This window comes from Vipera berus (assembly GCF_964194415.1).
Source record: "Vipera berus genome assembly, chromosome: 1".
NCBI lineage: Eukaryota > Metazoa > Chordata > Lepidosauria > Squamata > Viperidae > Vipera > Vipera berus.
Genome location: NC_138202.1, coordinates 284,824,832 through 284,847,408, shown reverse-complemented (window position 1 = coordinate 284,847,408; position 22,577 = coordinate 284,824,832). Strand labels below are relative to the sequence as shown.

Below are 22,577 nucleotides of genomic sequence, written 5' to 3'. Positions count from 1 at the left end.
ATGTACAGTGAACTTTCCACAAAGTTCAAACAATAGGATACGGATTTCCTGTCATTTTAATTTCCTACAATAATATTGTTAAAGAAACATACAACAAAAGAAATATGTTCAGCAGTTGTATTTTTTCCCCTGTAAGACTATTGCGGTCTGTAATCTTAAAATAGGGATGCGGTGGCTCAGTGGGTTAGGATGCTGACCTTGTCGATAAGAAGGTCAGCAGTTTGGCGGGTCGAATCCCGAGTGCCGCGTAACAGAGTGAGCGCCTGTTACTCGTCCCAGCTTCTGCCAACCTAGCAGTTCGAAAGCACGTAGAAATGCAAGTAGAAAAATAGGGACCACTATGGTGGGAAGGTAACAGTGTTCTGTGCGCCTTTGGCGTCTAGTCATGCCAGCCACATGACCACGGAGACGTCCTCGGACAAGCACTGGCTCTTCGGCTTTGAAACGGAGATGAGCACCAGCCCCTAGAGTTGGAAACGACTAGCACGCATGTGCGGGGGAACCTTTACTTTACCTTTACCTTTAATCTTAAAATCCTTATGCACGTTAGGTCCTGGAGTTACCATTTCTTGCAATGACACTTCAGATTTTAAAGAGCCTATTGGAGTATAACTAATACAGGCAATCTTTCACTTACAGCCACTCATTTTGTGACTATTCAAAGTTACAGTGGCACTGAAAAAAGTGACTTAAAGACATTTTTCGCATAACCGTTGCAGGACCGCATGGTTACATGATCAGATTTCAGATGCTCGGCAACAGGCATGCATTTTTTATGGTCCTGAGGTCATGTGATCACTTTTTGTGACCTGACGAAATCAGACAATAAACAAGGTTCACCTTTTGAGACTGTACGCTATTAGAATCCATATCAGTGATTTTTAACATACCCCCTACAGCAGGGCTTTTCAACCGGTGGTATGCATACCATCCGTGGTACTTTAGCACCTGGCAGGTGGTACGTGACCCCCAACCAATTGTAGTGGGAGAGAGAATGAGCTAAAGTGGCACCACACAGGCCTGGAGATCAATTGGAGCTACAGGGCTCAGCAGAAGTCCCAGGACCTGCGCATGCAGCTGCATGCTGATTGAAGCTTCCAGCACACCTGGAAGAGAAGAGGAGGAGGAGGGCAGAGAGGAGGCTTTTGCCAGTAGTGTTACTGACAGAGAGAGAGAGGCTTTTGCAAGCAAAGTGTGAGTGAGTGAGAGAGCGAGAGGCTTTTGCTAGCAAAGTGAGTGAGAGAGCAAGCGAGGGGCATTTGTGAGCAAAGTGTGAGTGAGACCGAGCAAGAGGTTTTTGCAAGCAAAGTGAGTGAGTGAGGGGCTTTTGTGAGTAAAGTAAGAGAGAGAGCGAGAAAGTGAAAGGCTTTTGTGAACAAAGTGTGAGTGAGAAGCTTTTGCGAGCAACGTGTGAGTGAGAATGAGCGAGAGGCTTTTGCTGGCAAAGTGAGTGAGCAAGAGAGTGAGGGGCATTTGCAAGCAAAGTGAGAAGCTTTTGTAAGCAAAGTGTGTGAGACAGGCTTTTGCGAGCAGAGTGTGAGAGCAAGCAAGGGGCTTTTGCGAACAGAGAGAGGCTTTTGTGAGCAGAGTGTGAGGGAGAGAGCGAGCGGCTTTTGCGAACAAAGGATGAGAAGAGAGGAGGGGCTTTTGTGAGCAATGGGTTAGAGAAAAAGGGAAAAGTGAGGGGGAGAAAGGAAAAAAGAAAGGGCATTGATTTCTGACTTCCTCTTTTGCAGTAGATGGAAGCATTAACATTGAACCTCAACTTTTTACTTTTCCATATTATAAACTAGCCATTTCTAGAACAAATGAATCTAACCAGTAAAGCCCAAAATCCCCCCCCCCTTTTTTTAGTCATCAAGTTTTTGACATCTTGCTAAGCACTGGTGGTACTCAAATATTGTCATGTCCTGAAAGTGGTACAATCTGTGAAAAAGTTGAAAAGCCCTGCTCTACAGTTTACATCCCTCAGTAGACATTCTGTAATAGTTGCAAGTTGGCATAGATGGAACGTTTTGGTTTAGTTGTTCAAGCAGTTACTGTAGAACTGCTGCATTGCCATTCTTAAGCCACATCTTTTATGCGATGGTCGAGTTACCCCTAAATCAACATGATGCATTTTGTATTGTTGACACTTATCTTCCCACCTTGGTTTCACCAATTATTTTCTGAAACAAGCTCCCAGAATTCCCAGGCAAAGTGGCCTTTGTCTACGCTGACTAAACTTTCTAGAATATGGATCCAGTGTGCGCTTAGGCTGGGAAGAGCCATTCTAACAAATGAAGACATCATTAACCTTTTTAAATCAGCGTAACTGGCATAACTGCTCCTTAAAAACAGCTTTATATCAGACTCTTGGCATCTGCCAAAATCAAGTGTTTTTCCCCCATGTGCAAGTTTCAGTTTTTTTAACAAGTTACTGGATAACTTGCTATCCAGGAAGGTCCCATCTATTGGGATCCTGAGAGATGGCCGGGCACGGTTATGGGCCTCCGACGTAAACCTAACAGGAGGTCCTTGATTTGTTTTTTGTCAAAATTTTTTTGGGGGTTAGGGAGGAGGGAGGGTTCTTTTTTTGGTTGTTTGGACGAGGGGGGCAGTCCAACTACCTTTGTTCAGGCTAGTGCTGAGGCTGATCGCGGAGGAGAGGAGCGGGGGTCGGCTGCTTCTGGGGCTCCAGGGCCAGTCGTGGGATTGTCCATTCCCACGACGATAGGGAATGGCAGCAGGTGTAGGAACAGAGGGCCGTATCGGTCTCAGGGAAGGCCTCTCCGCTGCTTACAAGCGGTGAGGCACTCCGACCCTCTGGTTCCGCCCCGAGGTCCCGGGAGTGAGGATGTGCAGCCTCCTGAGCTCCGGCTGGTGTATTTGAATGCCAGGTCGGTCGTTAATAAGGCTCCTCTCGTTCGAGACTTGGTCGAGGGTGAGCAGGCTGACCTGGCTTGCATCACGGAGACCTGGTTGGGCCCAGAGGGCGGTGTTCCTCTGGTTGATCTTTGCCCACCAGGTTTCCGGGTGCTGCACCGGCCTCGGGCTCAGGGTAGGGGTGGGGGAGTGGCTGTTGTTGTGAGGGAGACCTTGTGTCCGCGGGAGGCCACCGTTCCCCAGACAGTCGGGTGTGAGTCTCTCTTTTTGAGATGCGGCCCTGGTGCGCAGTTGGGCTTGCTGCTGGTGTACCTTTCGCCTAGTCACGCAGCAGCAGCCCTGCCTGAGCTGCTTGATGTCCTCTCTGGGCTGGTGGTTGAGTTCCCGATACTTGTAGTTTTGGGGGACTTCAACCTACCATCGCTGGGAGGATCATCTGAGTTGGCTCGGGAGTTCATGGCTTCCATGACGGCCATGGACCTGACGCAAGTAATTACGGGACCGACTCATGAAGGAGGCCACACCCTTGACCTTGTTTTCTTGTCTGGACGGTGGTTAGATGATCTTGGTGGGGGCTCTCCAATTATTATGCCCCTGTCATGGACCGATCATCATCTCCTGCGGCTGGTCTTCCGTTTTGCCACCCCCCGCCGTGGGTGCTTGGAACCACTTAAATGGTACCGCCCCAGACGCTTAATGGATCCCCAGAGGTTCCAGGCGGCGCTGGGGTCCCCACCTGCCTCCCTCGCTCACAGCTCGGCCGAGGCCTTAGTGGAAGCCTGGGAAAGGACGGCCACTGAGGCCCTTGACCGAGTTGTACCCTTGCGGCCCCTGACCCGGTGCAGATCCCGTCGGGCTCCATGGTTTTCTGCGGAGCTCCGGGAGATGAAGCGTCGGAGACGGGGCCTAGAGAGCGGTTGGAGGTCCAGCCGATCCGAACCCGACCGATTGCGACTAAGAGCCTTTATTAGGTCTTATCTCGCTGCAATTAGGGAGGCGAGGTCCAACCACTTCGCCACCCTTATTGCGTCCGCAGATAATCGCCCGGCTGCCCTGTTTAGGGTGACTCGCTCCCTCCTAAATCAGGAGGTGAGGGAGGATCCCTTGCAGGGACGTGCCGAGGAGTTTAACCAACATCTGTCGGACAAAATCGCTCGGATTCGGACCGGTTTGGACTCTGACTGGGCAGAGTCTGACGATCAGGACACGGGTGGTCTTGTCGATATCATCTGGGAGGAGTTTGATTCTGTGACTCCGGAGGAAGTGGACAGGATCATGGGGAGGCTGAGCACCACCACATGTTTACTGGACCCGTGCCCTTCCTGGCTGGTTTATGCAGCCAGGGAGAGGACACGCAGCTGGTTCCAGGCAGTTATATCGGCTTCTTTGAGTGAGGGTATCTTCCCCACCGTCTTGAAGGAGGCGGTGGTGAGGCCTCTCCTCAAGAAGCCTGCTCTGGACCCGGCTGTATTGAACAACTTTCGTCCTGTCTCCAACCTTCGCTTTCTTGCGAAGGTTGTTGAGAGTGTGGTGGCGCATCAGCTCCCTCTGGTCCTGGATGAAGCGGATTATCTAGACCCGTACCAATCGGGTTTCAGGCCCGGGCACAGCACGGAGACGGCATTGGTCGCGCTGGTGAATGATCTCTGGAGGGCTCGGGACAGGGGGCATTCCTCTGTCCTAGTCCTATTAGACCTCTCGGCGGCTTTCGATACCATCGACCATGGTATCTTGCTGCGGCGTCTCAGGGGATTGGGAGTGGGAGGCACAGTTTTACAGTGGTTCTCCTCCTATCTCTTGGGACGTTCGCAGTCGGTGTTGGCAGGGGGGCAGAGGTCGACCGCGAGGTCTCTCATTTGTGGAGTTCCTCAGGGGTCGGTCCTCTCGCCTCTCCTGTTCAACATCTACATGAAGCCGCTGGGTGAGATCATTCGTGGCTTTGGAGTTGGGTATCATCAGTACGCTGATGATACCCAACTTTTCTTTTCGACCCCAAACCACCCCAGTGATGCCCTCAACGTGATGTCCCGTTGCCTGGAGGCGGTTCGGGTCTGGATGGGGAGGAACAGACTCCAGCTCAACCCCGACAAGACTGAGTGGCTTTGCATATCTTCATCCCGGGTTTATTCGGACATTCCACCTCTAGCTATGGGGGGTGAATTATTACCCCCCGTAGATAGGGCTCGCAACTTGGGGGTCCTCCTAGATTCACGGCTCGCCTTGGAAGATCATATAGGAGCCGTGACTAGGGGGGCCTTCGCACAGGTTCGCCTGGTGCGTCAGTTGCGGCCCTATCTTAGCCGGGATGATCTATGCACGGTCACTCATGCGCTCGTGTCCTCTCGTCTGGACTACTGCAACGCTCTCTACATGGGGCTGCCCTTGAGGACCACTCGGAAGCTCCAACTGGTACAGAATGCAGCCGCGAGAGTGGTGTTGGGAGTCTCCCGATACTCCCACGTTACACCTCTGCTCCGTGAGCTGCATTGGTTGCCAGTTGTCTTCCGGGTGAGATTCAAGGTACTGGTAACGGTATTCAAAGCACTCCATGGCATGGGGCCGGAGTACCTCAGGGAACATCTGCTGCCGGCATCAAGCTCCCTGCGCCCTGTGCGTTCCCACAGAGAGGGCCTCCTCAGGGTGCCACCGATCAGAGAATGTCGATTGGTGGCCCCCAGGGGGAGATCCTTCTCTGTGGGCGCTCCGGAGCTGTGGAATCAGCTACCGGTAGAGCTCCGGACGGCGCCCGATCTTCGCTCCTTTCGTCGCGATCTCAAGACATTTTTGTTTGTACAAGCCGGCCTAGCCTGAGGGGGGTGTGTTGGGGTTGTTTTATCTTTCGCTTTTTAATTTTTCTGGGGGTTTTTAGCGTTGTATTTATATTGTTTTTAACTAGGGCAATTGTTTAATCTTTTTTAATGTTTGTATTTGCTATTTTATTCTGCCCTGTGAACCGCCCTGAGTCCTCAGGGAGAAGGGCGGTATATAAATGTTAATAACAACAATAACAATAAAAGGGGACAGGGTTACAAGAATTCTGTCAATGAACTATTCTCTTAAACCAATATATCTCTCAAAGCATTGGTGTGGAAACGTCTTTATTTTCTAACTCCCGTCTTCTGGGCCGAGAAATATTTCATTGGTAACAAAGGGACCTAAATGAAGAGTCTCTGAAGTCTGGAAGCCTTTACATCAGGACTCTTCAAACTTGGCCCTTTTATGACTTGTGGACTTCAACTCCCAGAATTCCTCAGCCAACATGCCCAGCTGAAGAATTCTGGGAGTTGAAGTCCACAAGTCATAAAAGGGCCAAGTTTGAAGACCCCTGCTTTACATGTTATAAATCAAGGCCACAAGTAGAGAACATATTTGCCAGGGTAGACACAGCCTGTCACAAGGTGCAGATCTATACTTGCCAGCATACTTGTCCAAACTTCTCAATACCGAGCAGGATGAGGATCACAGTTCATCAATATTTGGAGGATAACCGATGTTTTTTTGAATCCTTATTACATTGGTTGGGTTCAGCCTAAATGGATATGTTTTATCCCACTGATTTTAGTGGAAGCCAACCCATAAGTAATCTAGAGAACTAGTGTACTATTGATTTCAGCCATCATATGCTAAATAAATAAATAAATGATTTCAGCAACAGGGGTGCCATCTTCAATTTCCCCAATTTTATTGACGGAGTCAATCAGGACAAAAAATAAGGCTAGTAAAAATACCCTGTTCCAAAAAGAGCTGAGTGGGTAGAGCTGCTTGCTAGGCTATTACTTTTTATTTATATATTATATTTATATACCAACCATTTACTCAATATGGCGATTTTTTTTTTGTACTCAGTTGGGTTTTGAAAGCAGATCTCTTAATGTGCAGAACAGAAATATTTGGTGACAGACCTGGCAGGATCACATAGCAGGGATGAGCGTAGTGTACAAGACAGCAACACAAAAGATTATAGAAGCTGCTTTTATAAGTTTATGAATGTGATTGTCCTTTTTACGCATTTTGTTGTTCCCTTTGGACACATCCAAAGTTAACAAGCTTGAAGATTTAGTATTTGTCTTCTCAGTTTTCTCCTTTGAAGCTGAAAATACGTTTCCAAATCTTAAAAGAGGACTTCCACATGAAAACAAATCACTTGTTTACATGGCATATCATATTCCTGCATGGCAAAACACTTTCCTTCTCCGTATATCAATTACCAAAGTATTTCAGGAAGCTGAAACCAATCAGGTTCTGACCATTATGAACAAGATCAGTTCAGAGGTTTCCATCTTCTGCTTGGGTTCCTATAAACTTCTTCATGTGAGGTAGGCTGTGGGTTTCTGAATTTACTTTAGTCCACCAAGGCAGCCATGCAACTTTCCTTGGCTACCTCCAAGTGCTAAATTACATGTCCATGAAAAAGCTTAACAAATTACAGTTCCAGTTCAAACGTTCATTTGTTATAGTATAAAAAAAACACAAAACTGTATATAATAACATACACATTAAGGTCTTTTTGGACCGTAAGAGACAAATTGACCATTTGTCTTCCAAGCATTTTAGTATTACAAACGATGTTGTTAATCCATGTATGTTAAACTTAAATTATTAACTGGACAATGAGCAACTAAATTACAGTTATGGAAGCTAATGGAGCTGCAAGGTGTACAATGAGCTGCTCTGTTTTGTTCTTATTGTATTTGAGTAAAAATATAGGAAGTGTTACAGAATTTTATTACATTGGTTTAAATAGGTCATTCTGACATTAGCAAGAAAGAAAGGGAACTGGATCATCAACCCAAGTAAAAACTTTGGAAGAAGTTTAAACTATTGAGATGTTACAGAATTCATCCTTTATGGCATAAAACAGGTAGTACTCCAATCCCACAGATCAGAGGCTTTAAAAAGGTGTTTATGGAGACATCTATTCAGTGATTACAAATAAACTATATAACTACATCTTACATGTCAGAATATTTGAGATGAGGTGTACAATGCCACGCTTTTGCTTATACAAAGATAGCTGTCAACATCTGCCATCTAGAAACACTCCATGCACAAATTACACTGACATGACCTGTCAAGCATGCTTCGGGAGGCTTCAACATTCATTGTACATTACTTTCCTAGAGCAGGATTTACATAATGTGTAACTTGGGTTAAACAGCACGCCGGAAATAAATGGAGCAATTCTTGAGCAGAAAGAATGTACTTTGAGTTCCAATTAAACACAGCTCATCTCTTAACTGCCAACTCCATTGCACTCCAAAAAAAAAAGGCTTTTCTAAGAAATATTCATTCTAAAAAAATTCCTCTTCCTCATCAAAAAAGCCATTTTCCAGTGCATATGCACAGTCTGCGCTTGATACTGCTTGGCAGGCACCTTTATATTCCTGAATTGACTCATAAAGAGAGTAGAGTTGACACAGTAATGACATATCCAGCTGCCGGAGGCCAACCTAATAAGAAAGAAAACACACGTTAATATTATGCTTGATTTTATCTATAAGCTGTTAGCCCATGCATATTTTTCCTATCACAATGATTTTATCCTCCTCAAAAAAATAATAATAATAAAACCAGTATGCCTGTCAATTATACAGGAAGACTGAACTACAATATTTGGACATTTGCCAGACATTTGACTGGCAAAAGCCTTTCTTAAATACCTTTGGATTTAACTCATTTACAACTAAAGACAGATACTCCAAACAACAGTGAAAATCAAAGCAGGCGCCTTCTTTCTGAGATTAAGCAGAGAGAAAAAAATGCTACTTTGAAGGATTTTAATTTAAACGTAAAAAGCTTAACATTTTGATCCAAGAAAGTTTTAAATGGATAAAGAGGGCAGTATTTTTTTTAAAAAACAAAATCCGATAAAAGGGCCTTCAAAACAGCAAAATTAATTAGCGTAATAGACTAGACATTTGTGAGAATGATGATTGTTTATTATTAAGGACAGTAGAATAGAATGGAATGGAATGGAATGGAATGGAATACAATACAATACAATACAATACAATACTTTTTTGGCCAAGTGTGATTAGACACATAAGGAATTTGTCTCTGGTGTAAAAGCTCTGTGTAAGTAGGTAACTGGTAGATTTTACCAAACAAGATAAGAATAATGAGCTAAATTGTGACTGTAACTATAGGGAGCTAACTGAGATTAAAGTAGTAAAAAGAAAAAAGGGGGTGGGGGAGGAGAAACCTGCACTTTATTTTTTTACAAAATTGACTTACTTTCTCAAAAAGGCAGCCACAAGAAAAGCTGTTAATTTAGGAGAAAGAGGGGGATGGCTCACTAGAACAATTTACAACTAAGGACATTTCACCAGATTTATTGCAGAAAATGTTTTGAAGAAATTGGAAAGAAGATGATTGGTTGCCAATAGTTTGGATGCTTTAAAAATAGAAGAAGGATTTGCAGGAATAAAAAAAAATATGTAAAAAGAAGAACTTAAGAAGATTGAAGAATCTTTGGGGAAATGGCTGGAGAATTACATTACTAATAAAATGGAAGTTTTGGAAAATAAGGCATGAGTTATAAATAGAGATGGAAAAGGATTTGGCATTATTGGAAAGAACAGAGAAAAATAACTTAAGATTTAAGATTTTAAGATATTTAAGATTTAGAGCAATTCCAGAAGGCCAGGGAGAAGATATCAGAAAAAAGTGTTAAATCTGTCAAATTTCCTGGATGGGGGGGGGAGATAACATTGACACAGAGACTGATAAGGTTTGTAAGATTAATACAAGTTTTGCAAAATTATGAATTGTTCCAAGGGACATCCAGGAATAAGACCAGAGGTCATGTTTTACAGCAATATTTTAATACTATATTGCAGATTGATAATACAAATGAAATAGAACTTAAGAAAATTCCAGAAAAAATAGTATATAAGTGAAAAGATTATTTTTCTGACAAATTTAAATAGAAGAATATTCCAGTTAGATGAGATAAGTTGAAAGGGGTGATTTTTACTTTTAAAGACGAAGATTCACATTGAACTCTGTGCAGAGAGCAAGAGATGTTTTTGGAAAAATCTAAAGGGAGCCAATTTGGTCTAGTGATTTAAGGCTAGGCTAGAGACTGTGAGTTCTAGTTCTGTCTTACCCATGAAAGCCAGCTTGGTGACTTTGGGCCAGTCATTCTCTCTCAGCCCAGCTCACCTCACAGGGTGGCTGTTGTGGAGAAAACAGAAGGAAGGACTATTAGATATGTCTACCGCCTTGAGTTATTTTTAAAAATAATAAAGGCAGGATTAAAACAAATTAGTGGAGGAAAAACAAATGGAAGTGACAATGACAGGTAAAATCCAATCCGTTTTTCATAAAATCAGCACAACTAGCAAATCCAATCCAGTTTAGCTTGACCCTTAAAGAGCACTCAGATTGATAAAGTAGCTTTCTACAATGCTGGTTTATGTTCAATTAACTACACTATTTCCCACCTTTCAGTGATTTCCCAGGCCAGATTAGGACTAGCTGCCTTTTTTAAAAAAAAATGTAGGAAGGACATGGCCTGGATCTTTTGACCACTTCCATATGGTCATTTAATAATTTAAAAAGTGCAGGATATAACTGAAGTCTATGGCATTTTATAGTCTTTATACACAACATGTTACATTACTCCTTACTTTCTGCAGTTACCTCAATAAAGGACTATGCATGTGAAAGGGAAAAGTAGATCTTATTTGAAGTATAGTATTAATATTTCTTTTCTTTGAGCAGGGGGTTGGACTAGAAGAACTGCAAGGTCCCTTCCAACTCTGTTATTCTGTTAAGTACATAAGATCACAGTGGATTCCAGAACTGCCCCAGCTTAGCTGAAGTATATTATTCTTAACTGTATGTTTCAACCTGTATCCCACCAAGACACTTTTAACTAATGATATTCTAAAAAGCAGCTTATGAAATGAACTGTAATGAGAAGAAAGATAAAGGAGAATGTTCAATGTATCCCATTCTCTCCTGCCTTTTAGGCAACTGCTCATCTCTGCAAACTTCTAATGCAAAGAGAAAGAAAACAGAATAGATCTCTGCTGCATTTAAATTTATATGCTGCAAATTCCAAGATTAGTTTGCTTGCAGAAAAAAACCCAAACAAATAAAGCAGTGCTACACAGCTTCCAGGTAATATTACTACTGTTTTCCTGCTTTTAGGTGGACCAAGATATGACTTCATTTGTTAATCAAAATAAATAATTACAAGGTAATCTTAAAATTAACTTGAAGATCTGTCTTGAAGTATCCAGGCCATGTAGTAAAACCTACTATAATACAGACAGATAGATATACATTAGACAAAGCAGAGAGAAAATGTATCCCGGTAAACAAGTTTTTGAAATGAATACAAGATATATATGGCAAGAAAAATATCCAGAAGATATACAGATACAATAGTACTTCCATCTAATTAGTTTCTTATCCCTAAGATACAATCTCATCATTATATATAAATCACACAGCCAAACTCCAGGTCCCCATATATATATATATATATATATATATATATATATATATATATATATATATATATATATATATATATATATATATATATATATATATATATATATATATATATATATATATATATATATATATATATATATATATATATATATATATATATATATATATATATATATATATATATATATATATATATATATATATATATATATATATATATATATATATATATATATATATATATATATATCTTTGTTATCCTTACTATATTTATATGACTTATAAATTGATATTGCCCACTCACTATTTGTATACATTTCCTCATTCTGTGAAGATACTAAAATCGGAATAAAGGATTCTGAGGAAAGTCAATTCGCATGCTGCATATGCCCACTATTTAAACTAGTAGCAATAATATCATAAACCTTCCCAACTCTCCGCTAAAATAAGGAAAATGCTGTGAGAAAAAGAAAAGTTAGCCTTTTCTACACCCCACACCTCAGTCCCATTCTTTTCCCATCCTTGTTAAAAATGACTGCTTGTTTGGGGGGTAATTTGCATATGAACAAATAGCTTCAGTGACTGCATTGAAAGAAAGGAATGGAAAACACAAATAAGAGTTTTTGGTTTTAATTTCTGCCAGTTAAAGACAGTATCTCTTAGATGAGAGATAGGCAGTTTATTTATTCCGGTTGTTTTGGACTACAATTTCCAGAGTACCTGACTAGTGACTAAGGTATTTGTAGTCCAAAACATTTGCCTGATAACCAGTTGCCTTTTGTTATTCAGTCATTGTATAGGTTCAGATCTTCAAACTTTTGTGTGGTGCTGCTTATGTCATCAGTGATAATATCTAGCCACCTTATCTGCTGTCAGCCTCTTCAAAGGCTCTGATTTTTCCAAGCAACTGGATCGTCTCCAATTACTCTTGCATTTACATTAAGTGTGCAAAGTATGTCAGCTTTAGCCTCATTATTAATGCTTTTGATATGTAGTCTAACTTTAATTCATCTAGGATCCAGTGATTTTTTTTCTTCTTCTTGCAGTCCAGTGTCATCGGCCATCTTCCCCAGAAGCACAATACATAGTCCTCAACTTACCTTTATTCAAGCTTTCTGGTGATCCCACTTTCATAACTGTATGTTACGGCTATAGCCCTGACAAAACATACTTTTGAAGTCAAGATGTCTTTGCACTTCAATATTCTTCCAGATTTATCATAGACTTTATGACAATGCTAAATGAGGGGGACTTACAATCGGTCCTAGTAGTTGTGGCCATCACAGTGTTCCTACAATCACAATTAGGGCACTTGACAACTGACTCGTAATTACAACAGTCGCACTGTTCTACAGTCATTTGATCCTTTGTGGCCTTCCCTGCCAGCTCCCCACGGGCAGGGTCAATGGGGAAGCTGGCAAGAGGTTGCAAGTGGCTCCCCACTGCTTTTTCTTCCAAGGAACCCTGGGTGGCATGGGCATCTTGTGCTCTGCAGTGTCCACTCACAGCACCCACTTCCCCGCACTCTGTGGCACTCACCTGTGGCTCTTGCCTACCAACTCATAGCTTTGCCCAATAGCCTGCTTGCTTGGAGCAGTTTCGGTATCTCTTCCCATGTTTGTATCACTTGAGATGCTTGCTTAATGATCTACAATCCTCACTTAACAATGGCAACAGGGATTTCTGAGATTGCTATTGATGAGCAGTGTGGTCATGTGTCATCACACTTTACGATTGCATCACTTAGTGACAGAAATTCCAGTCCCAGTTGCATCATACCCTGAGGACTACCTGTATTCTGTTTTAACTGTGTTTCCTGATCATCTTTAATAGGCAAACAACATGGTAAATTCGGCCACCTCAGCTGCCTATTAAAGATGATCAGGAAGCACAGTTAGAATGGAACCTACAGAAAGAAAAAATCCTAGATAAAAACAGACATATTTTTGAAACTCCCTTTCCTTTTCCATTATTCATTGGATATTAGCAATGTGATCTCAGCTGCCTGTTTTGAATCCAACATGTACATCTGACAGTTGTCATTCTCTGTATGGTTAAAATCTAGATGGCAAAACCGTAAGCACAGTACTGTCTTATTACCATTGATGTAAGTGCAAATATTAAATCCTTGATGCACGTTCATAATTGGTACTGGAATTTCCCTTGCTAGGTTTAGAGGTAATCCTAGATCTTCTATCTAGTGCTCCCATCTGCTTAGTAGGTGGGGAATGCTGAGTGGTATCCCAACGTACACCAAGAGAAAACTGCATTTCTTGAAATCAGAAGGAGTCCAGTTTGATTATTCTGATTTTTGTATTGAGAGGCCTAAACATGTGGGAACTGTAATTCATTTCATCTGATGCATGGAGTAGTTTATTTATTTATTTTATTTAATTTAAATAAACTGAGTTAAACTCAGTTAAACTGAGATGAGATCTAAGGCATGTTTCTCCTATTATGCTGAAATTGAAGAAGTCATCAGTACACTGACCGTGACTGGTAAGTTTTGACAGATTTGCTATGAGGGTGGATTTTGCTAGAGAGAAATATGTATTAGCTCTGCCACTTCTTTCATTCCACTACATCATAATGCATTCAAATAATATTTCCAGAAGCTTTTATTTCTAGGCTGACAGCACCACACCACAAATATTACAAAGAGAAAATGCTTAGCTCACATTTTGAGCTAGCTAGATTTAAAATGATAATGAATGGTGCATATTTATGTAGAGACATGTATCAGTCTATGGGAGGGAGTTGTAATGACTAAGAAAAAAAGACTGCTTAATCAGAGGTGTGCCAGGCAGGAATAAATCACTGTTGCCTTCAGGAATTTCATGTCAGATCCAACACAAAGGCTTTAAGTTAACCTAATAATTAAATCCTATTTCACTTCACTGTAAGTGGAAAACTTGTTTACTTTGGAACTCCCTTTGGTCAAAGCCACACATTTTAAACACAGAAAATGTTTTAGACTAGAATGTTGAAGGTTTTTTTTGCCATGACAATAAAACAATTCATTGTTATTGAGATACAGTTTCAGCCAAATGGAAAACCAGGGTTGTGATTCAGAGTTAGGTCAATTAGTCCTGTCTTCCATCTCCTATTTGCTCTGAAATATGGCATACTCCCTATATTTTAATCTGTAAACTGACTGCTTGTTTGAAAACCAATGTAAATTTACAGCTGTCAGGAATCGGCATTCAGCCCAGGGACCATTCCTGCCTAAAGCAAAAGCCAATGCGCCACACTTCAAAAGATAGAACCAAAGATGTCCATGAAGTCACATTCCATTTTCCAAACCACAATAAAATAATTCTAATTCGAAATCTGAAGAGAGTAAAGAAAGATAGTTTATGCACAATAAGAACATCGTTAAGGAAGAAGACAGGATGAAAAAAGAATTCCAACTGGAACAGAATTTCTCACTGATAAAATTACATTCCTTTGTTTTAAGAGGAAAAAGAAAGAGCTTTCAAATTTCCTATTTAGTTTACTGTTTCCTATTTAGAAAAAAAAGAGTGAGTGTTGGAGAATGGGAGGGGAAAAAACAGAGTCAAAATGAAAGGATGTCTTGTCAAAACATCTTTTAGATGACATCAGAAACCTAAGATTTTCCATCCTGCTGAGATTTTTGCATTAGGTTTTTACTTTCTTTGAACTCCAGGCAGAACATTACAGTCACTATCCCTGGTTTGTTGTTAAGAGATGATAATAACTACCTAAGTAACTACACCACAGGGCAAAGAATAGTACAACCAGTTCCACAGACTAAAGGAGACTTTGGCTTGGGTTTTTCCAACAGCAGCTTCTATTCTCTTGCCAAGATTCTTCTATATCTGAAGGGTGATTTGTTAAAATAATCTTACGTTAATTTAGTGTGTGTTTTAAAACTTCACAGACCAATTAAACTCCTGTACAGCCAAGAAATTTTCCAAGTGTGGCCATAATTGTTAATTTTGTTTAAGCAACTTTTGCTTACACTTTTCAAAAGTTTAGACCCTTTCTGTTTCTTTCCTCTAAAGGAACATTTGTTAGCTATAGCAACTTTAAAATAGATGGACTTCAACTCCCAGAATTTCCCCAGCCAGGAATTAATTGACTGCTCTGAAGCTGTTTATAATCATTTCCATCTTAGAGATGGGGGGAAAAGAAGGTAAAAGCAAAGCCTATGGCATCCAAGATTAATGCAAAAAAGCTCAACAAATTTGATTTAAAAGAGACAGTTTGGTTTAGTGATTAAGGCACCAGGCTAGAAACCAAGAAACTGTGAGTTCTACTCCAGTCTTAGCCATAAAAACCAGCTGGGTGACTTTGGACCATCATTCTCTCTCAGCCAAAGTTACTCACAGGGTTGTTGTTTTGGGGAAAATAGGAGGAGAAAGGGATAGTAGATGTATTTGCCACCTTGAGTTTAATAATAATAATAATAATAATAATAATAATAATAATAATAATAATAATAATAATAATAATAATAATAATAATAATAATAATGATGATGATGATGATGGCAGGATTTTTAAAAAGATCTTAAATAAGAGTTTTAGAAAGCAGCAAAGTGGAAAATAATCTAACCCTCCTGAGGAAGAACTTCTACAACCAGGGCACCATCTCATTTTATTACATTATTTCAATAGAAAATGGGGCTGGCTATTGTCCAAACCCCTCTAGTATTTATATCCTGTAATGCGTTACAAGAATTAAAGCCCTTCATCTACGTTCTGAGTAAATTCCGAAGCAGCCTGCCTTGTAATATTTGTGTGTGTGTAGGTCTTGGCGTATTCGGGTCTTTTCCCATGTAAGATTGAGGGTGTCTTGGCGACGTTTCGACGAGGTCCCACTCGTCATCTTCAGGCTTGTGTCTTCGGCTTCGTGCTGAAGATGATGAGTGGGACCTCGTCGAAACGTCGCCAAGACACCCTCAATCTTACACGGGAATATATATATATATATATGGGACGCGGTGGCTCAGTGGGTTAGGACGCTGAGCTTGTCGATCAGAAGGGGTCGGCAGTTTGGTGGGTCGAATCCCGAGTGCCGCGTAACAGAGTGAGCACCTGTTACTCGTCCCAGCTTCTGCCAACCTAGCAGTTCGAAAGCACGTAAAAATGCAAGTAGAAAAATAGGGACCACTACGGTGGGAAAGTAACAGCGTTCCGTGCGCCTTTGGCGTCCAGTCATGCCGGCCACATGACCACGGAGAGGTCCTCAGACAAGCGCTGGCTCTTCAGCTTTGAAATGGAGATGAGCACCGGCCCCTAGAGTCGGAAATGACTAGCACGCATGTGCGGGGGAACCTTTACCTATACATACATATGTATATATATATATATACATACATACATACACACACACACACACACACACAGAGAGAGATTCCCCAGTTCTATGCCAATGTAAACTTGAAGAAACACGACTGGAGCTTGCAAGGTCCCAGCTGAAAGCTCTTCTCTTTCAACCACTACTCTGCCCAATATGCACTGCAGCAGAGAGAGGGTTTTCTGCTTTTCCTAGCCTAACTTAAACGTTCACGAAGCATCACGCATTCAAAGAATCTGCGCCTTAAAACTGCCACAAAACTTTCCAAGCAACCCACCCCTCTGGCTTAGAAATTTTAAAAAAAAAATCCTGCAAGCCAAAAATACCAGAGACCCCCCCCCCCGAGGCTGGGGGGGAGGCGGGCGGGAAAAAAAAGCTTCTAATCCTGTTAAGTTACACACGAGGTGTTGCGATTATTATTATTTTTTTAAGTTGGGAGATAAGTTGCAACCGCCTGGTTTATTCAGCCCCGCGTTTCGTGCCAGCGACACTTTCTCCGGGAGCAGAAATCGGCACGAGGTGCTAGCCGCGGATATCCAGGGCAGCCCTCGAGGGAGCCGTCCGAAGAAAGAGGCTGAATTTGCTCCGATTTTCTCGCCTGGCTTCTCACTTTGCTAAAGCCAAGGCTGGCCTTGCCCTCGGGGGCTCAATTCAGCCCTGGCTCGACCGAGGGAGTTTCGGTGCACGGCATTTCGTGAAAGTGCACGACGGGGGGGGGGGGAAATAAAGATCCCCCCAAAAAATGTTCCAAGGACAGTTTTCCTGGTCCAGGAATGCGCCGCTTCTTCGCGGCGGTACGCCCAGCAGCTCCCGGGCGGTCTTGGCAGCAGCAGCAGCCGCCGCCGCCGCCGCCTACTCACCATCTCTTTACGGAGCAGGGCCAAGGCGGCGTCGAGGTTAGGGGGCTTCGGCGGGCGAGGAGATCCTCGCCCCCCTCCGCCGCCGCCGCCGCGGCTACCTCTCCGGCTCAGTTCGTCCTGAATGCGAGACTTCTGCGCGTAGAGCCGCTCCAGGTCTCTCCAGCGCCCTCCGGCTCCGCCAGGGGCGCCTCCGCTGGAAGAAGAATTCAGTAAGCCGCTCAGGCTCTTGGGCAGCGGAGGCAGCCCCGACCCGCCGCTGTCGATGCTCCAAGGCAGCCCCGACGCGCTCATGGCGCTCGGAGGGACGTCGCCTCCGAGGCAGCCGAAGGCAGTTAATCCGCGGCGACAAAACAACGTCGCGCCGCCGCCGCCGCACCTCCAGCCTGCATTGAGAAAAGCCTCTTTCTGTCCGGCTCGGGCCCGCCCCCTTTGGCCGGCCTCGCCTCAGCCCGCCCCGCCCCGCCCCGCCCTCTCCGGGCCTTCGCTTTCAGGAGCGGCCCCTGAAAGGAAACGAAAAGCGAGCGAGCGAGCGATCGGAAAAGCGGGCTCCCGAAGAGGAGCGGCCGAAATAGAAAGCGTCGAGTGGTACCGCTCGGCTGTCCTCCGGTGACTTCCTCGGAGCAAAGTCGGCGAGGCAGCCTGGAGTTCAAAGAACTGAAACAGATTACAGGTAGTAAGCAGTCCTTCGGCTTGACGGCCACAACCGAGCCCAGCGTTTATGTTGTGAAGTGAGAATTTGTTAAGTGACTTTTGCCCCATGTTACCACGTTTCTTGCCAGAGTTGTTAAAGCGAATCACTGCAGTCGATAAGCAAGTAACCTGGCCGTTAAGTGAATCTGGCTTCCCCATTGACTTTACTTGTCAGAAGGTTGCAAAAAGTGATCCCGGGACTCTGCAACCGTCGTAAGTACAAGCGGGTTGTCAAGCATCTGAATTTTAAGCACAGGGCTCATGGGGATGCTGCAAAGGTTGTAACTGAAAAATTTATTTATTTATTTTATTTATTTATTTTTATTACATTTATATCCCGCCCTCAGTGCCGTTGTAAGTTTGAATGGTCACTAAGCTGTCAGCTAAGTTGTAAGCTGTGCATGCCTTCCATTTGGTGTCGACTCTTTAGTGACCGGGTAGCTAGATTTTCTCCTGACAATCTATCCATCACCTGGTTTTTGGTTGTAACCTAGTTATCTATTTTTAAAACCATCAGGTCTATGAGGAGAAGATCTGGAGCTGGATTCTTTTCCAAAATTCTTCTCCATTTTTCCAACTTGGAGAAATGAGGAACCACTGCAATAATTGTAAGAGAGAGCCAGATTGGGCTAGGGGTTAAACAACTACAAAGCCAGCTTGGTGGCCTTGGGCTAGTCACTCAGTCCCAGCCTTAGGAAGCAGGCAAGAGCAAAGCACTTCTGAAATCTTGCCAGGCAAACTGCAGGGCTTGTTGGGAAAGTTGCCAGGCATTTAAACTAACTGAAAGATGGACACAAATACAATAGATTAAAGATATTCATGGTAATGATGTTTTAGAAAGATGCCACGTACAGTGATTTAGTGAATTATTGCTCCTTGGGGAAACACAGGACACTTGTTTATAGGAGAAGAGCTGAAACCAGGCAGAGCATCGCCTTGTTCGACCTCAGCTGGGAATGTGTGCATTAGGCAACTCAAATGTTTTCCTCTTCTCCAGATGTCCATGAATAATCATGAAAGTACCACAAACATCCCCTTCATGGATTACTGCCTTGTCGTGGCGAAGGAGCTTGCGTAATTCATTGAAGCTATGAGCTATGCCGTGCAGGGCCACCCAAGACGGACAGGTCATAGCGCAGAGTTCTGACAAAACGGGATCCACTGGAGAAGGAAATGGCAACCCACTCCAGTATCCAGCCATTAGTCTTTTTTGTTGTTATCCAGGTTGTTATCCATTATCCAGATCGTTACAACACAAAAGACTAATGGGCACACAGCCAACACCTCAGCCACACAGGATGTTACAAAACAGCAGACTAATCCACAAACAATAACCTCATCAACCAATCAACATGTAACAACACAGCCAACCAACCCTCTTACAGCAACAAAGCCAGCACCCCACACCCCCCCACCAATATTTATAGAGAGACGGCAGCTCCGATCACGCTTTGCTCGCACAAGCACGAAGTCGAAGGCACAAGCCTGAAGATGATGAGTGGGACCTCGTCGAAACATCACCAAGACACCCTCAATCTTACACGGGAAAAGACCCAAATACGCCAAGACCTACATATGTATATGTACACACACACACACACACACACACACAGAGAGAGAGAGAGAGAGAGAGAGAGAGAGAGAGAGAGAGAAATCTTCATCAGGGTCCAGTCCAAGCTGGGAATAAACAAAATGGAGACTGCTTAGGAAAGAAGGTTCAGTTTATTTAGTTGCCAGAAACTTCAGTGACACTGCATGTTTCTGGGGTGGCTGACAAAATGGAGCTGGGATAGGTGGGCTTTTATACCTTCTTTGGGCTTTGTATTTTAGGTTCTTCCTGTTCGTGTGGCATGTACTTTGAGGTGAGCTTGAGTGTGTCCTTTTGGTATTCTAATGGTGCTGGGTTAATTCTATTGTGTCCTAAAGGTCATGTCCTGTTTCGCTGGGGCTGGGGCTGAAGGCATTTTGCTTATGAATAGGTGGCCCCAGTTTTTCTGAATAGGATTATCAAATCTGCATTTCTACAGCACTGGCCTGCTCAGTTTTGGGCAGAAAAGCCTTTTAAGGGTTTTTTTTCCTCCATTATTCTGCCTTTTAATATCCCCCAAAAATATTTCCTTCTCTGGGGGAGGGGTGTGGATGCTGACTTCCAATACACACACACACATTATACATACACATACATACAGATAATGCCAGGGGTAAAGAATGACAGGTATTGCAATCCAGTTGCCCAATCCTGATTTATTCAAGACGATCATTTACGTGGATTAAATATGATGGGCAAAAAGGGTGCATTTTATATGTGGTTTGCATATACTGATCCTGACCATAAGCCCCAGTGACTGCACTGGTACTTATTTCTGAATAAATAAAGATTCCCTCAGGTAGACTATATGTGGATGCATCTTGATCTTTTCATAACAATGCTACAGAAGTGTTTTGCCTCTCACTTCATCCAGTATGTTTTTTTTTAATTTTCTATTCTAGCCTACAGGCTGCATGTGATTCCCTAGTGATCTCTGAAACCAGTATTAACTCAGACGCCACCTTGCTTAACAGGTGATGCCTAGAAGCTTCCATTCAAGAGACACAGACAGCTTTAAAATAGCATTTATACTTTTGAAGCTATCACCTTATTTACAGTAACTGGAGTTAAGGCCTATTAATAGGTCTTTCCTTGAAGTAAGCATGAATGGAGGAATTATTTAACTCCCTATAAGCAAATAATTTCATAAATGTGTCAGATAGCCCTATTTATTCAAAGCATGTTGCTAAAGTGGGGGCTTTAGAAAAGCTACCAGTATTAAGACAAGGGGATGCTTTGATTGGAAATGAGATTCGTAAGTGCACAACTTTTGTAGTTCCCAATTTTACCTTTTAATTTGTATTTTGATGTATGTTTAAATTATTTTCTTTTTTTTGTTATGGAGGCTTTCATCTTATGATTAAATTTTTAGCAGCTTAGAGCTTTTAGGATGCAAATGAAATACATAAATTTGCATTTGGTTAGCAAAGAGATATTACATATAAAGCACGGGTTTCAAACTCGCTGTCATGACATATCGTGACTTTTTTCGCATTGCGGGTGAGCGTGGCCTCTGCATGATGCAACCGGCCCACGGGCTGGCAGTTTGACACCCCTGACATAAAGACAAGTCAAGATAATAGCCATTTGTCCATACAGTCAAAAAGAATATTTTGGTGGCGATGGATGGATGGATGGATGGATCGATGTATGATAAAAATGTTTGGTACAAACATAGAACTCTTCAAGTCACTGCACTTCAAAAAAGGTATTGTCATGTGAAGAAAGTTGGATTAAAAAAAGAGGAAGTCAATTAACAATTAAATAAGCAATGGAATAGCTTATCCCAGGAGAAAATGTAGGAGCAACATTTTAATTTGGTCAAGGGTGTGACACAGCAGGACATGATGTTCTCCCTCATATATAGTTCCAGAATCCAAGGCCCCTCCAGTGTGGTTAAATGATGGGATATTCTAGACACAAAGAAGATAATACTTCTTCAACTTAATTCCCAGCATTTGCTAATACATATAGAGGCATGCAGGCCATTCCTCAATGGGATGAGAAGAGAAATTGGTTTTGAATTTTTTTTTTCAAAGGAGAGAAGAATTTGATTGAAATTGTGATGAGTGGGGAGTGGTGCTCTTCCATTTATTTAATAAAGATGTGGGAGTCTGTATGTGTATACGTGGTGCATACAAATCCTTGTCTTTTATTATACAGTCTTTCCAAAAGCCTGCAGCCTACCATGACACCCTCTGTTAACACCAAGGGAGACATCCTGAAGAAATTCCTCCTGGTGTTTGGTTTTCAAAACCGGAAAATGTGGGCAGCCACAGAGTGGGGCATTATATGCATTACAAAATGTATTCTGTTTTGTTTTCGCTCTGTTTGTTTCTTCCTTTTTATTGTTGTAAGGCACCTAGAAGAGTAGCCATATGGTGAGATAGGTGGCAAATAAATTTAACAAATAAAAATAAATAATAAAAAGCCAACAACACCAGCAGAATCATCATCCATCATCTCCAAAATAAGTTCCGAAAAGCATTTTAAAAATCAGTACAAATTTTCAAGTTCTCTGAAGTACAAAAACAGGATTACCTGATGCAGGAAAGAACTTTTTAAGCATTTGCAGGACAGATTTCAATAAAAGTGTTAAGTTTACGTCCTAGTAACCCCTGCCACCTTGGACATCTTTTAATAGGAAATTGAACAAATCCATAGAGTATAAGACTATCCATGACAATGATTACTAGCCCTGAGGGTTATAAATATAGACTGGGTTCACATCTTGCACTAAGCCAGGGATCTTCAAACTTGGCCCTTTTATGACTTGTGGACTT

At 42.5% G+C, this 22,577-nt stretch overlaps 2 protein-coding genes across 5 annotated transcripts in view; one reads left to right on the top strand and one right to left on the bottom strand.

The window, feature by feature from the left end:
* ARV1 (ARV1 homolog, fatty acid homeostasis modulator) overlaps positions 1 to 21,503 on the top strand; it is a 43,317-nt gene extending 21,814 nt beyond the window's left edge. The window contains exon 6 of one of the 4 annotated variants that reach the window (XR_014024492.1): positions 21,394 to 21,503. The gene's annotated coding sequence lies outside the window, so the exon portion shown is untranslated. Of the gene's footprint in view, positions 1 to 10,841; positions 10,898 to 12,380; positions 13,818 to 19,203; positions 20,019 to 21,393 lie in introns of those variants that run through there. The other 3 variants (XR_014024493.1, XR_014024494.1, XR_014024495.1) reach the window with 3 other exon arrangements.
* Positions 6,413 to 17,894, bottom strand: FAM89A (family with sequence similarity 89 member A). The gene is made up of 2 exons (XM_081312715.1): positions 17,517 to 17,894; positions 6,413 to 8,315 (listed from the first exon to the last, which is right to left on the bottom strand). Exons 1-2 carry the CDS (start codon positions 17,805 to 17,807, stop codon positions 8,157 to 8,159), a joined length of 450 nt encoding a protein of 149 aa, XP_081168841.1. The 5' UTR covers positions 17,808 to 17,894; the 3' UTR covers positions 6,413 to 8,156.
* Positions 21,504 to 22,577: the final 1,074 nt, after the last annotated feature.

What these genes read in the sequence shown, in the direction of transcription:
- FAM89A (XM_081312715.1), bottom strand. Translation starts at nt 17,807, where the DNA reads ATGAGCGCGTCGGGGCTGCCTTGGAGCATCGACAGCGGCGGGTCGGGG. An exon ending in CCCTGCTCCGTAAAGAGATG is followed by an intron (nt 8,316 to 17,516) that starts GTGAGTAGGCGG and finishes CTTTCTTATTAG; the next exon opens with GTTGGCCTCCGGCAGCTGGA.